General features: G+C 37.1%; 1 protein-coding gene across 1 annotated transcript in view; it reads left to right on the forward strand.

The window, feature by feature from the left end:
- The window catches only part of LOC126100614 (UDP-glycosyltransferase UGT5-like), a 175,519-nt gene that overhangs the window by 154,859 nt on the left and 3,559 nt on the right, over window positions 1-17,101 (forward strand). The window contains exon 6 of the mRNA XM_049911240.1: window positions 6,719-6,938. Coding sequence (XP_049767197.1) covers window positions 6,719-6,938 — 220 coding nt within the window. The remainder of the gene's footprint in view (window positions 1-6,718; window positions 6,939-17,101) is intronic.

Below are 17,101 nucleotides of genomic sequence, written 5' to 3' on the forward strand. Positions count from 1 at the left end.
TTTTGGGGTAATTCATCAAGCCAAGCTAAAGTTTTCTGGGCACAAAAACGTGCAGTAAGAGTTATATGTGGCGTGAACTCAAGAACATCCTGCAGAAGCCTGTTTAGGGAACTAGGGATACTAACTACTGCTTCCCAATATATTTATTCCTTAATGAAATTTGTCATTAAAAATATATCAATTTTTCAAACCAACAGCTCAATTCATGGAATCAATACTAGAAATAAGAATAATCTTCACAAGGATTTAAAGTCACTTAGTCTTGTACAAAAAGGTGTGCATTATTCAGGAATACACATTTTCAATAACTTGCCAGCAGCCATAAAAAGCTTAACAACCAATGAAATTCAGTTTAAGAGAAGTCTAAAGGATTTATTGGTGGCCAACTCCTTCTACTCCATTGATGAATTTCTTAGTAAAACCAACTGATTTGTATATAAGTACAACATAACTTCTGCACAATTTCAGTGCAGTAATGTGTTCATTGAAAATTTGTGTGTGTGTGTGTGTGTAAGTATAATCTAACTTCTGCACCATTTCAGTGCAGTAATGTGTTCATTGCAAATAAGTATCACAGTAGTTGTATTACATGTTTATTACCTTATAAATAAATAAAAAACTTTTTTATTTTAAATTCAGTGCATTAGTATTTGTAAAATGACTCTTAGTGTTCATTAAAATATGACGATCATTCCACTTGGGACCTGTGGAATGGTACATTAGCTTACTTGTTTTAGTTGTAAATATTTGTCGTGTATTGTTGTTTTTCTGACATGTTCCACATCCTGGAGGACCTCCTCACTACGGATCAATTGGAATGAAAGTAAATCTAATTAGCTAGTAATACTAAGTCATCTGTGAATCCTAAGCAACTTAAGTTTATTTGATCTTTCTTGGTTCCAATTATTATATTTTAAAGATTTACCTGGTACCATTCCCTCATCACTTACTCAAGTACACATTTGAAAGGTAATGGCAATAAATCATCTCCCTATCTAAACATTGATTTAATCATAAATAGCTCAGATATTTCTCTGGTGCTTGTTAGAATTACGTTTATCATTTTTTATTAATTTGAGATGGAGACCACAATTCCTTAGTATCCTCATCACTGAAGATCTGTGGTACAATCATAAACTTTTTTGAAGTCTATAAAGGCTACAACTTGTTTTTGTCTTCTTTTGTAATAATCTGTTACCAGTTTCAAAGCGGTTAACTGTCCTAGACAGCTTCTCTGTGGTCTAAATTCTGCTTGGTATTATTCTAGTTCCATTCAAGATGGTCTTTACAATGATCATATAGAATTATTAACATGACTTTATAGAGATATCCAAAAGGCAAAATAACCGATAGTTGTCTGAATTTGATTTGTCTCATTTTTTGTGTAATGGATGGATTAAAGCTGTAGTCCAAAGTTCTGGTAGTTGTTCTCTGGTCCAGACTTCCACGATGCATTGGTGAAATGATATCTTGACTGATTCTGCTGCATATTTCCAGGGCTCCACAAATGTTTTATCTTCTCCACTTGCTTTGTACTTTTTGAGCTCTTTCAAGGCTTTGTAGACTTCATGGATTGTGGGTGGGTTTATACTTTCTGCTGGTGTTTTAATAGGGGTATCTGTGTTTGTCTATAGTAGTTCTGGAGGATGTTCACAATTGACTGATTTTTTAAAATGATTCTGCTACAATTTCTGTATTTTTCTATTGATATTGGCCATCTTATTATTTTTATCCTTTAAAATTAATGTTGGAGGGTCATATCTTTGTAGCTGTCTGCTAAATATTTTGTAATAGTCCCCTGAGTTTGTTTTCTCATTTTTTGTTTCTATCATTTGCAGCATAACTGTTTGATATCGGTGTTTAACCCTTCTTATTATTTTTTGGGTTATCTTTCTTTATTCTGTGAGGTCCAAGAGTGATTCTCTGTTTTACAACTCTGATACCTTTACCAAAGCTGGTGTTTATCTACCATTGTTTTATGACACTCATCATTCAACCATTGGTGTTTTCTCCTTTTGTTTACTGGAGCCACCTGTTCAGCTGTTTCAGCTAGGGAACTTTTTCCTCCTTATATGTTTTTTTTATACTCCTTGTTTGTTTTTCATATTCCTTGTTACTGATCAATTTATGTGGGCTGTGAGTTCTTTTCTTTTTGATGTAGAATTATTTTTTCTTTATCACCAGTGTGAATCATGAATTTATTTATTTTTTTAATCATGTAGTGATCTAACTCTGTTTTCCAGTCTGGATGTTTCCAAGTTCTGTGCTTATTTTGTCTTCTGTTGAAGTACGTTGACATTGAGAATGCACTGATTCAGTTGGGTAGGTTGTCGTAAATGCACTGTAGCCTCTCCTGATGCAAGCTGGCCCACAACCATTGTTAGCTTCTCGGTATCCTGGAAACTAGCACTGGGATGGAAGTGACCACCACACTGGTCTACACATGTCCCAACAGTATAAATATGAGCATCTGGCTGGCCACAGGATTATCTCAACATCACACAAACAATTCATAGAGACACGTGAAATGTGTGGATGAGCATTGGCTTTTTGAAAATAGCACCACAGAGATGCAGGATGTCGGAGATGTGCTGTTGTGCCATCAAACTTGCACTCAGTAGCTGAAATCATACCCAATGGCTCTCCAACCCAATGCTGCTGTGCCTCTCTAAAACATTGAAAGAATGGGACTTCTCACTGGATCACCACCACACGTGCTGACAAATGCTCATCCAGGGTATGGCAGAACTGCAATGCACTGCTGAACGCAATGTCACGTTAAGACGGTGCAGTTGAGCGCCCCACAAACCGAACCTCAAAATTGTCAGTCACACTTCCCGGTCACAGCACCATTGCAAATGCATTAATTGTGTGAGACGGTAATTCCCTAGTCTGGCTGCTGCTCGTGTCCGAGTAGTGGTGCGTGATGACCCAGAAGGTTGCAGGCAGTCCACTACTCATTCTCAGATGACAGGTGCAGATGTGAAGGTATTACGATGTGCTTGCTCCACAGTGCAGTGATATTCATTTGTGGTGGTCAGATGTGACTAGAACCTTGAGATCTAATTCTCTTTCCTCACATTCCCATACAGTCCAACGTCAGGCCAGTGTCACATCCAAATGCTGCAAAAATCTGAATACTGCAAGATTTGATCTTCTGGCCCAATGTAGACTCACAATGAGTGCCCTTTCAAACTCAGTTAGACACTGATAATGCTGGCTCACATGAGCACATGCCATCTCCATATCCTTTACAGCGATCAGCAGATACTTGCTACTGCTCGGGCTACTTATGTAACCTATCAGGTCTAATAAAACACTAAACAAGAACAATACTACATATGAACAAGATTAATGTACTCTGGCGATTGTACTACTTGTCGCAGAGAACTACAGCTGTAAATCGTACACATCCCCAGCAATGGTCTGTACATGTTTGAAGTTACATTGACATCCGGCCATTTCTTCTGTGTCTGGGTGCTTCAATTCTTTTATCAGGCAGTGTATTTTTCAGTTAGAAATATATCTTTTCTTCTGCTTCAATAGTCTGTTCACATGCAACATTTGTGGCCCACAGAAAACCAAAAGTAAACATCGACACTCTCTCCTTTTACAAATTATCTGATTATCTAGACTCCGACATTGAAGATTCTAGTCAACTGCATGGTATGTCGGAACAGTAGCTGTAAACAGGCCTCTGTTCCAATGGCATATCAGTAACTGTTATTCTTCAGTGGATATTATAGTGGTAATACTCAAGTTATTATTAGGAGTTAAACAACTGATATTTAATGTACCTGAAAGAGTGGAACCTCTTTTACTGTAATAGACTTCATTCTGGTTTTACAATATTAAAACTGACCTTTGGATGTAGATAGTTTACATCAGTTTAATACCAGTAGCTATTATTCATTAGTGCAATTATTAACATCTAAAACATACGCGCACACACACACACACACACACGCACAAGCACAAGAGAGAGAGAGAGAGAGAGAGAGAGAGAGAGAGAGCTAATTTGTGAAGTAGAAGTGTAATAGAAGTATGAACCAAATTTGTTAGTAAGTGGTTAACTAAATTATTCATTTTCAATTTTTTAATGAAATACTAAAATCAACAACTGTCATGTAACGTGAAGCTTACAAAATTAAACCAAAGTTTGTGATAATTGTAAAACATAGAAGAATACAAAAGACAGTAATCAACTTCATACAACAAATTAGGTGTGTGGCAATACACAAATGATCACGATTGCACAACTGTACATGATGTTCTACTTTGGAAATTCAGTAAGGTGAGAAACACCATTCTTCTACTGTCAAAGCTACTAAACACAATGACTTAGAATGGAAGAGTACCTGAACTGTGTTGCTGAGAATTCACCCCTAGATGTATTTTGTGAGTGAGCACATCCTGGTCGAACAGTGTTTGCTAAAGGACCATGAGTGAAGTTGATGTACTGATATATGATGCATGGAGCTGCCTAGAGGAGGGGAGGAGGAGGAAGGGGCTCAGTCTCCCAGACTCTGAAACTTCCCATTGTAGCATATATGGTACATCTAAAAGTTGAGATTGCTTAACCACACAATTGCATTTCCATGAAACCAGTCTTTCTACTCCATTTGAAATCACTAACATGCTGCTTTGGCAATGAGGAGGCATATTGGTACTTACTTCCACATGTGCACTTCTTTTGATGGCTCTTCAGTGATTGCATCTTGCACAATACTGACAATTTCCATGTCACAAGTGAGCAGTGGTGGCTGGGGTGTAACAGCACAAGAGCATGTAAACACCCTAACTTTTGGCACCTTGCGGATTTATTGATTATTTTTCTTTGAATGCTGTGAAACGTAACAGAGATGCTGCAGTCTGAAAGATACAGAACTTCAATCTCCCGTACTATTACTCCTCTAGGCTCCATGAAACTTGGCATCACGGTTGTGAGCACAACTTTAGTTGTGCACATTTTAAGGAGCTTTTGCTCATGTGAAACTCGCGTGACATAATTGCCTTATGGGTCAAATACATACGGATTTGATAAACAACATGCATGTTCACGACATGCACAGCTAGCCCTGGCCACTCAACTATAAATTTACATGAGTGCCACCAGGTCTGCGGCAGACTTTTTTCCCCATTCACTCAGCATAAGTTCTGTTAAATGATAGCAGATGCCTCAGATATGCTACTTCACCCACTACATAGTAAAATTACATCAGACATCAGTATATGTTACAGTTGTTCTGACAGTAAACCTGTTTAGTGGGTTTCTGAATGAGTTATATAATATTAAGTTATGAATTTGATCATACAGTAATCCAGTTGAGGTGGTGAGAATCAAAAAGACCTAAACCACATTACCATCAATTGTGAGATTGCAACATTTATTCGTGCTTCTGAAATCTGTTGATCTTATGGTGAGTCAGGTTTATCTGTGCCGTTGGCCCACACTGTATATATGAAAATTCACGAAAAGCTGTAACACTGGTTCCTCTGGTATTCACTTAAATGTGGAATCAACGACAGTGTGCTTTAGGTCCTTATTGACCCCAGCACCTCATTTGAACTCTAGTCAAGTGACCATGTTGGTAGACATTACTACTTGAGTTTAATCATTTCCACAGATGGCAGTTTGTGTTTGGGGTTGGTTGTTTGCCATGTGGGAATCGACTTCTGTATGGAGTCTAAACATGAACTATGTTGAATCTATTTTAAATAGAAAAGTAAAGCTATGAGGACAGGTCATGAGTTGTGCTTGGGTTGCTCAGTCGGTAGATCACGTGCCTGTGAAAGGCAACAGTCCCGAGTTCGAGTCTCAGTCTGGCACACAGCTTTAACCTGCCAGGAAGTTTCATATCAGTGCACACTCTGCTGCAGAGTGAAAATCTCGTTCTGGGAACATAAAAGTAAATTATCAGGAAAAGTTAGCTGCAAAGGAACTAGGGCCTCTGAGAACAGATCCTTTGTTCGAGAGAATGACAAAATCAAATAAGCGTGACCACAAGCGTACGTTTAACAAGGGGAATGTACAATTAGCACAAGTTGTAGTGTGGGTGCAGGATAAGAATATCTAATTTTTAGCCTGGAAATAAATTTGTGAACTAATACATCTGTTGCAGATCTTGTACATTTGTCCAAAAAGTAGAAAAGCACAAAAACTCCCACTCAGAGAAAAATGCAAAATGGAGATTTGTGAAAGCTTACACATTATTTTGTTAGTGCACTAAACTGTACTTAATTATGTACAAAACAACAAAATTCCACAAAAACAATTCTTTCTTTTATCAGACAAGTTTGGCAGTGGCTGTAGTTGTATAAACTTGATGATACGCATAACTGTTCGAAAGCAGATGCTATTAATTTCACTCTCCCAAATTTACCTCAATCCAAAAATTTTTGAACACCCAGAATGTTCACTCATGATCTACCACTGCAAGTGAGGATGATGCATTGAGGCCATTGCCTCTTAATGTTAAAATTTTCAAACTACTTGAGTATAATGTGATTCAATCTGTAAACTTTGAAAAAATATAAATGTTTATATCAAAAGCTGTGCCAGATGTATGTTACATTATTCTGCAAAATTTATGTCTCACTTATAATGAAGATTTCATTGCATTTATCATATAAAACTACTCCTTTAAAACTTCTAATTGAAATAAGTGAATGTGATGATAAAATTTTGCTTTGTGTGTCCTATATTCTTTTGTTGCAGCTCACAGAAATATAAAATTGTTCATTACACATGGTGGACTCCTTAGTACCCTAGAAGCAGTCGATCGCGGTGTTCCTTTACTTGCAATTCCAGTTTATGGTGACCAGATGCTTAATGCAATTCGTGCAGAAAAAGCTGGATATGCTAAGAAAATTGAATTTCCATCTGTGTCCACAGAATCATTATGGACTGCTGTTTCAGAAATGCTAACAAATTCAAGGTAATTGGGTCATCAATCTTCTGACTGTTTTGATGTACACACATGAGAATTTCTTTCCTACACCAACCACTTCATCTCAGAGTAGCACTTGTACCCAGCATCCTCAAGTATTTGTTTGTAACATTCAGATTTCTGTCTTCCCCAATAATTTTACCCTTTATTCTCCCTCAAGTACCATGGAAGGTATTTGTTAGAGATGATATATCTTAGCATTTCTCACCCAACATGGATTTTTGAAGTATATCAAGCCTGTATATCAAAAATCTTATAATACTTCTTATTTAATATAATAACATTAGTATATTTAAACGTTCCTCAATTTGTGCTTGTAACGAGCTCAAAGTCAGTGTAACAGTTTCCTTACTTTGACTTTCTGAATTCAGCAGCATAGTTGGTTTAATAAAAAGGATTAATAACAATTAAATTAAAATTTTTAGCACAGTAAGTATTGAAGTCTAATAGAGAGGTCAAGTAAAAAAATTAAGGAAATATTTTGGTTATTTACACTTACTGTTCATTTGCTGTACTGATTACTGAGGTAGATCATAGCAGTGGCCTCTGTTTAATTGAAGAACATTGACATGGGATGAAAAACTAAATATTTCTGAAATTCACAACAAGCATTTACTGTTTTGTTTTTATAAATATCGTGAGAACTGCCAACCAGCACAATCCAATCTTTATAAGATAGATTATCAGCATCTGCAACTGATGCACCAGATTTGATGAAACTCAGAGCAACATTTACATTCACTGTACTTTTTATATGTTCAACCACAGTGACAAATGAGAATATAATGGATACAGTTACAACACTTAAAATGTGTTACAGCACACAGTATTACGAATTACAGGTAAAATAATGCAGAACACATTACAATGGTTGACTGAAAAGTAATGCCTCCACCTTTATAACTCTTCAACAGTTGTAAGCATTGGTATATGGCAGGTACTGGCTTGTTCCATAGCCTCTTCACTACAGCTTCAGTTGGGAGGAAGCCTTAGCATTGAATGGTTGTGTTGTTACAGTGTTAAGTGTGGAACCCTGCACAGACAGTCAGTCAATGTGATGTAAGCAATGTGCAGTCATTTAATTCTTGACAGCAGAAGGTGTCACCCCAAAGGAGATTCATCAGAGAATGAAAGCAGTTTATGGTGATTGTGTTTGTGTGATTACTGAGTGTCATTGGGCAAGTAAGTTGAAAGATGTTGAGGTGGGAACATGTGACTTGCGTGACAAGCAAATAGTTGGATGTCGTGTGACAGCAGTCACTGCGTTTTACGAGCAAAATGTTAACAGATTGATTCAGGATGATCGTCGTATCACTCAGAGAGAAACTGCAAGCACAATTGGCATTTCACAAGAACGTGTGGGTCACATTATTGCTTCGGTTGGCTATCGGAAGATCTGTGCACGATGGGTACCCCGGATGATGAATCCTGAAATGACAGCGCACAGACTTGAAATTTGCCAGGAACTCCTCTCATGTTACAAGAATGAAGACACACAGTACTCACATCAACACAATCACCATAACCTGCTTTCATTTTCTGATGAAACTCCTTTGGGGTGACACCTTCTACTGCCAAGAATTCAATGACTGCACGTTGCTTAAATCACATTGACTGACTGTCTATGCAGGGTTCCATAATTTACAGTGTAACAATACAACCATTCAATAATAAAGCTTCTGGCCAACTAAAGCTGTAGAGAAGAGGCTACGGAACAAGCCAGTACCTACCACATACCAATGCTGCCGACTGTTGGAGAGTTACGAAGGTGGAGGCATTACTTTTCAGTAACCCTCGTATTACGTGTGAGCTTTCAATAAAAATTCTCTTTAATACATTTTAGATATCCTCATTAGTCTACGGCAGAAAATATTTGGCATGAGGCTGAAGTACTCTTTTTGTGTATCATTTGTATACAGGTTGTAATATAAAGGTACAGCAATCATCCAGGACTCACTCTCCTTATATGGAAGCAAAAATTGGCAAAAAATATTTTACTTCCATACCATAAACCATGTTCTATAACTATTTGTTGTACATTGACCAAGCAAAGACACAGGAATAGATCATTGCAATGATACATAAATCGGCCCACTGTTGGATTGAATTACATGTGCACTGCTGCATCCCTGGTATGAATACAATGGTTTACCCTGTAACAGTTACCAGACAGTCATGTGATCAACATAACTTTGTCAATTCCTTACTTGTATGTTCTGTTGATTGTAATTGCGACCTCCTTCTTTCATATGAAAAGAGTCAGTTTTACACTTATAAAAAATGTTGGATGTACTTCTCTTTGGTTATACTACGGTCAACACAGACTACACAAACAATTGTCTCCTGCAGTTGTGATGTTCTTGTGTTTCTAGGCCTTCTCCAGTTGTAGCTTGCAGGTCTAGGTGCCCTGCCCTGTGCTCCCAAAGACGACAGTAAATTGTTTCAGATGCCCACTAGTGGAATGTTTCCACAATCTCTCAATACATGCATTGTGTGGCACTGTCATTCCATATTCTAATCTCTAAATCAAATGGGTATATGTCAAATCTTGCATCCAGTTGTATTGCACAGGCAGTTAAGCTCATGATGAATGCTCATCAAGTCTTCTGCCCACTTAAATAATTGATGCTACATAGTAACGTTATATTGGTGCAGGGGAGTAGTAAATACCAAATGGTCAGGTAAAAACTCCTACAATATGTCAACTGCCAGAAAGAAAGAACTAACTCTTCACACACGTCAATTATATCAAAATACTATTTATTATACTGGCACATATGTGCTCCTTCCTAATTCACACACTATACCAGTTCTTTTGTTAGACTTGAGACAACAATAGCAAATTATTTGAAAGCTGTGTGCCAACTAACTCTGAACACAATATCAGCAACATATAATATGCTTTCTGTTATTCTGCTTAATATTATATCTACTTGGCACTCAGCCAGCTTGTATCATTCTCATAAATGTATCACTTCACTAGTCATGCAGCCTTAATGACCACTTGACACCTCAGCCACCAGTCAAATCTCCTACTCAAAATTACTATAGATCAAAGATGCCACAGTAAGGCAAAGATACCTTAAATTTCTCTGCCAATTTCATTTTTTTTTTCAAATTTGAGAAAAAAAGAAAATAGGAAAACTAAAGAAACAAGAATAAGCAAAAACTTACAGATAATAAAATTGGAATCATGTAGACAATACCATTCACAAGCATTTCATGTTATTACAGTCACAGACAAGTCATTAATTATGTAACACAAATACAAACCCCTGTTCAGAGATATGTATATACATCTGTTTAGTTATATGTGCATTAAACAAACTCATTAGATTCATATAATTTCCAGTCTTTTGATTTCTAAATATAGCAGATACACAAAACACAAAATAAGGTTAACCCCTCACACCACACAACTAGACATGAAACAGGAGTCATTTAATGATTCAGTTGCACAACACCATATTGTCAGTCATCTTACACCTTTAGTTCAGATCCATCAACTGAAAGAAAATAGTAGAAGAGCTGACAGACAAACAAAAAACACAGCACAAAATACACCTTTTGTTGTGCTTACACTGTAGACATAAACACTGTGATTTGTGGGTTTGATGATGTGACACTCAAGGTCAGCCATAGCAAGCGCATCCCATGTGCCAGTGTGGTAGCCCACATGGTCTTGTTTGTAAACATTAGCTGCTGGCCTGATGTGTGCAGCTGTAGGTCTGTGCTCCTGCTCTGGTGCTTACAGCTGACGGTAAGCCAAGCGCGTGGGTGGAGTCACGCCTGGTGACACCACACCAGGCAGCAATGGTGTGAGATGAATGAGGTCCCTTTGCACCACTATGGTGTTGACATCTGGACATGGCTCAGATTGGTGTTAGTGGAAGAGGGCAGACCTATCACACACCTGTACAGTGATCACATCTGGGCACACAGTTGCCGTTAACACTCTATGTGTTGCAAATGTGAAAAAAAAGTGCCTCAGCATCAATTCACAGATAACATTTTGGACACAGAAACAGTACAGCACAGTGATGCTTGCACTTTGTCTGTCTTTTTCTTTCTACCAATCTTTCTCACACCGTAAAATAAATTTCATATCTTCTTCCATGACACTTGTGTGATGTTTTTGAAAAACCTTCAAATTGTCTCTCATGTGGCTTTCCTATCTCATCCTCATTTTCTTTTTTTTTTTTTGTTTTTGCTCGGCCTTTTTTCTGTTCACTTTCCATTTAGGGGATTTTGATCTATTTTCTTCAATTTTGGTACCATTCTTCAATTTTGGTACCATTCTCTGCAACCTTCTGGGCAATTTTCTCTTCTGGATGCTGTTTCAAAATGCTATATTTTACCTGATACATTTGTGCCGGCTTGCCATAATGTGCTTCTATCATAGCACAGTATATCCTCATCAATGCCTTGGTAACACAAGTGGCCTTCTTCTCTTTGAATGTAACCAACTGCTCTCTTCTGAATTTTCACAGTATTTTCTCGCAAATGGATCTCTACTTCATGTTTTGTCAACCAATCTGTGCCTATAAATCTGGTACTATTGAAGTCTCCATAGTGTACATTTATTTGTCTGTTTTGGTTACACTAAAATCCACTGCTTGTATATCTCTTTTTTTCTCTCACACAGTCTCAGTGACCTAAATTTGTTCTTACTTGCATTTCCTAATCTGTATTGCACTACTTTAGTTTGTTTTGGTTCTTATAGTTCCATGTCCAGTTTGGAAATTCCTACTTGATTTTCAATGTCTAAATCTTCACATTTGACTGCAACTTTTTCTTGTTTCTGTAATATTTGATCACATTTTATAAATTCTTCCCACCCTTGTGTTTCTTCTTCCTTCTGCTCCTCCTCCTGTTTTGCCATTAATACCTCTTTATTTTTCTTCTGTTTTTTCCATTAATGTCTGTAACATCAATATTATACTCAATGTTACCCTTGAAGTGATCCTGAACAAGGTGTGCTGGTGCACATAATACTATCCCCCATTTTAATTCCAGTACTGTCTAAAAATACTGAGTCTAGTACCCTCTTGTTCCACATTACTTTCCTCCTGTTCCCTATTTACATCTCCTAATAGTTAATTTGTGTCCACATGTCGTTGGGTCATGATGGTACTAGCTGAACAATCTCTCCCATACTCAATTACACATGTAAAACAAATTTTAATACAGTTCACTCCCAGTTGTCATATGTTATTTCACTCAAAATTACAAGTGCTTCAATCGGCTGCTCTAATGCAGCACTTCTTGGCAAAACAACAATTTTTTTTTTCTTTTCAAAGCCTGGAACCGTTGCTGTTACATGTTTCTTGCATCCTCTTCAATATCAAGGGCTGCTCCACGAACCTCCCCTAGTTTCTTCTGACAACTAAACTATGTAAAGTATTCCATTTATTTGATTCACTGTTCAAAACCTCAGCCCGCACAGTTTGCTACGCTGTCTCTCTGCTCATCAGTGCGTATTGTCCCACCTAGCTTTCTCAGTGTGGGGGATTAGTAATTATCAAGATGTTTGAGTACAAAGTCATACAACATGTCAATCATCATACAACATGTCAATCATCATAATGAGAGAAATAATTCTTCATATGCAGCAGTTGTATCAAAAACACTATTTATTATGGAATTTTGTTCTTTTTTACAATGTAAATACTAGGTATACACTCTTTCCTAATACGTGCACCATACCAGTTTTCATGTTAAACATCAGACAACAGAAGCAAATGACATGGCTGCTAGCCCTGCAAGCTGTGTGCCAGCTAACTCTGAGCACAAAGTCAACAACACACACATATGCTTTCTGTTATTCTACTTGCTCAGCCTACTTTTTATCGTTTAATTAATGTATTGCTGTACAAGGCACACAACTGTGACAACCACCTGGCACTCTGGCTGCCACTTGACTCTACTACCCAACAATTACCACAGTCCAAAGATGTCACAGTAAGACAAGTGTACCTTAAATATGTAAGTAAGGCAACAAAAGTGAATGACGTAGCACTATGAGCAATAATGTGATATGTATATCAACAGTACCGTGAGTGAGTTGGTACATATGTTCTGCTGCCACATGTTTCCTGAAATTAATGTTCTGTGAATTGTTGCTGGAAATGATCTCTAAAATGGAAATAAACCACTTTGGCGCCAGGCTCACATCACATTTACTTCTACTTCCGCTATGTACAAGAAACATGTCTTACATATTTAGCTGCAGATTTCTGTTACACCCTGTATTTTTTTATCTTGTTGAGTATGTGATATCGTATGCATACAAAGATCCAAGTTATTTAATTCCAGTTAATATTCTCTATTTTGCTTTAATTATATGACTGTCAATTTGCGGGGTTATTGTTGAGTTAAGGCCTAATCACTGTGTGTAATCACAGCTCACGTAATAATTCTAATACAATACACTAAATAATTTGCCCCATAAACTTATGACAAGCATTACAAATTCAGAGGATATTATTTTTAAATCCCTGTTATCACCAGACATTAAAAAATCCAAATTTCAGCAAGACCTTACATTTGTAAGGTACATGTATGGCTTAATTCAGAATATAATGAGAATGGTAATTGAGATACCTGTTGCAGTTGTCAACCAGCTTTTTAATACCAAATTCTTTTTTAGGATAAATCCAGACAACAGGTTCCCCTGCCTAAAGAGCAGCTTAAAAAATACTGAAGCAACCACTCACAAGATAGATTTCAACACTTCAAATATCACACGTACCAGATGTCACAAAGAAAAACAAATCATTGGAAGGAGTAACATGGGGCATTTCACAGACTTAACAATCCTCCATCAAAACATGCAATTAATAAAAAATAAAACACAAGTATTAGAAATTGAGCGCCAATCTTCAAACTGCACAGTAGTTTATGTTACTGAGCACTGGTGTAGAGACACAGAAATCCAACATGTAGCATTATTATTGTATGAAATGGGCAAACTCTTACTTCAGAACTACTTTGAGGGGTGGAGGATCACGCATTTATATCAGAAAAGGAACACAGTTCAAATAAAGACCTGACCTCCGTAAAGTAAGTGAAGACAAACACTTTGAAATATCGGCTATTGAATTAACAGGGATTAATATCACCAAGAAATTAACCATTTTGTGTGTGTATAGATCTCCAAGTGGTAGTGTGGACACTTTTTTCAATAAATTAACAGAAATTCTAGATAAAGTCTGAAATACAGAGGTCAGCGTAATTCTGTGTGGTGACATGAACATCAACACTAATATCATAAATGAATCCAGCAGCACCCTCATAAATATCCTTCAGAGTTTTGGCATGTCCCTATTGGTCAATAGTGCAACAAGGGTTACTACAATGACTTCATCAGTAATTGACTATGTGGCCACAAATATGGACAGGGAAAAATGTGATGTAGCTGTAAAAGTCTCGGACTATCAGACCCCCTCTGTCAAATAACAACAGTAAAATCAGGTATCGAATCATTCCCTAAACTTCAAGCCTACAAACGACATCTATCAGAAATCAAAATAAAAGATTTTTCAAAAGAACTAGCAAAACAAAGCTGGGATGAAGTGTATAAGGAAACCAATGTGAATAAGAAAGTCTCTAAATTCTCTACATTATTTAAACTGAACTTTGGAAAGGCATTTCCAAAAGTATGCTTGTCTGTATCAACATCACACAAAAACAGATGCATAACAGCAGGTATTAAGAAGTCCTCCCAAACACTTAAATACCTCAGTTTCATGAAAAAGAGTCGCAATGATCCAGAATTCTTAAATTTCTATCATAGATACAAAAAGATCAATAGTAAGGTGCTGATTGCTGCAAAAAAAGTCATTTAATGACAACATAATATATAATGCAGAGAATAAAAGCAAATTGGTCTGGGATAAAGAAGGAAACGGAGAGAGGCAAAGAAATGCAGAATAACATACTTTTGTGGGAGAGGGATAAGGTAATAAATGATCCACATCACTTAGCAAACTATGTAAATGAGCATTTTTCAATTATTGTAGAGAAGTTACAGCAAACATTCCCCCAAACAAATATAACACCTGTAAATAATGTTGCACTAAATACAATGATGTTACTTCCAACCACAAAGAATGAAGTCAATAAAACTGTTCCAAAACTAAAAAATAAAAAGTCAGTAGTCTAAGATGAAGCACCAGTGGGTGTACTAAAACAATGCATAGAGATTATACAAGGCCCTTAACAAATATAATAAATGAATCCTTCACATCAGGGACATTTCCAGAGCAGTTAAAATATGCAAGAGTTGTACATTTGCTTAAGAAAGGAAATGTAGAAGACATAGAAAATTACCGGCCCATTTCCCTGCTGTCACCATTCTCAAAAATAATAGAAGCAGTTATGAAAGACAGATTAATGAATTACCTGAATAAATACAATATTTTAAGTGACTCACAGCTATGTTTCCGAAGTGGCAAAAATACAGAGTCAGCCAAAGTAGAATACACAAAAGTTATACTTGATGTTCTTTATAAAGATGAGTGTGTCACAGGCATATTTCTGGATCTTTATAAGGCATTTGATACAGTCGACCACAAGATTCTATTAAATAAATAGGAATCATTACGAATAACAGGGGTAGATAATGACTGGTTTCAATCATACCTAGCAGATAGAGTACAAAGAGTAGAGATAACACATACTTCACATAGATCTAAACATTTAGTAAAACACTTATCAGAACCAAAATACAGGGTGATTCAAAAAGAATACCACAACTTTAGGAATTTAAAACTCTGCAACGACAAAAGGCAGAGCTAAGCACTATCTGTCGGCGAATTAAGAGAGCTATAAAGTTTCATTTAGTTGTACATTTGTTCGCTTGAGGCGCTGTTGACTAGGCGTCAGCGTCAGTTGATGCTAAGATAGCGACCGCTCAACAGAAAGCTTTTTGTGTTATTGAGTACGGCAGAAGTGAATCGACGACAGTTGTTCAGCGTGCATTTCGAACGAAGTATGGTGTTAAACCTCCTGATAGGTGGTGTATTAAACGTTGGTATAAACAGTTTACAGAGAATGTGTATTTGTTTTTGATCCCTTTTTCTTCGAAGGTGCTACTGTAACTGGACTACAGTATCTGGAGATGTTAGAGAATTGGCTGTTCTCTCAGCTCGAACAAGAAGCACAACAATTCATATTTCAGCAGGATGGAGCGCCACCACATTGGCACTTATCTGTCCTTAACTACCTGAACGTCAACTACCCGAGGCGATGGATCGGCCACCAGGCAGCCCGTGACAGAGCACTTCATCACTGGCCTCCAAGAAGCCCTGATCTTACCCCCTGCGATTTTTTCTTGTGGGGGTGTGTTAAGGATATGGTGTTTCGGCCACCTCTCCCAGCCACCATTGATGATTTGAAATGAGAAATAACAGCAGCTATCCAAACTATTAACGCCTGATATGCTACAGAGAGTGTGGAACGAGTTGGAGTATCGGGTTGATATTGCTCGAGTGTCTGGAGGGGGCCATATTGAACATCTCTGAACTTTTTTTTGAGTGAAAAAAAAACCTTTTTAAATGCTCTTTGTAATGATGTATAACAGAAGGTTATATTATGTTTCTTTCATTAAATACACATTTTTAAAGTTGTGGTATTCTTTTTGAATCACCCTGTACATTAATATAGGGGTTCTGCAAGGTAGCATATTAGGCCCAGTCCTGTTCCTGATATTCATCAATGACTTTCCCAGTACTGTCACTCATGGTGAAAAAGTTCTCTTCACTGATGACAGCAATATTATTGCCACTGAAAAAACTAGAGTGCTCCTCACAGAGAAAGCAAATGAAACTCTCAAGGAAGTTTACCATTGGCCATTAAACAATAAAGTAACAATGAACATAATGGAAACTAATGCCATGAATTTCAGTTTAAAGAGGGAAAATGACAATGTTAAATTAAATAAAGATGGCACCTCTATAGATTGTGTCACAAATGCAAAATTTCTAGGAATGAATATTGATTCTCAGTTGAAGTGGCATGAACACACAAAGGTACTTGCAAACAGAATGTCATTAGCATTTTATGCCCTTAGAATCCTATCATCAGTGTGTAACATGCAGTGTTTTTTAGTTACATATTATCCATATGTACACTCAGTTCTTAGCTGTGGC

The sequence above is a fragment of the Schistocerca cancellata genome, chromosome 9, assembly GCF_023864275.1.
Source record: "Schistocerca cancellata isolate TAMUIC-IGC-003103 chromosome 9, iqSchCanc2.1, whole genome shotgun sequence".
Classification (NCBI taxonomy): Eukaryota; Metazoa; Arthropoda; class Insecta; order Orthoptera; family Acrididae; genus Schistocerca; species Schistocerca cancellata.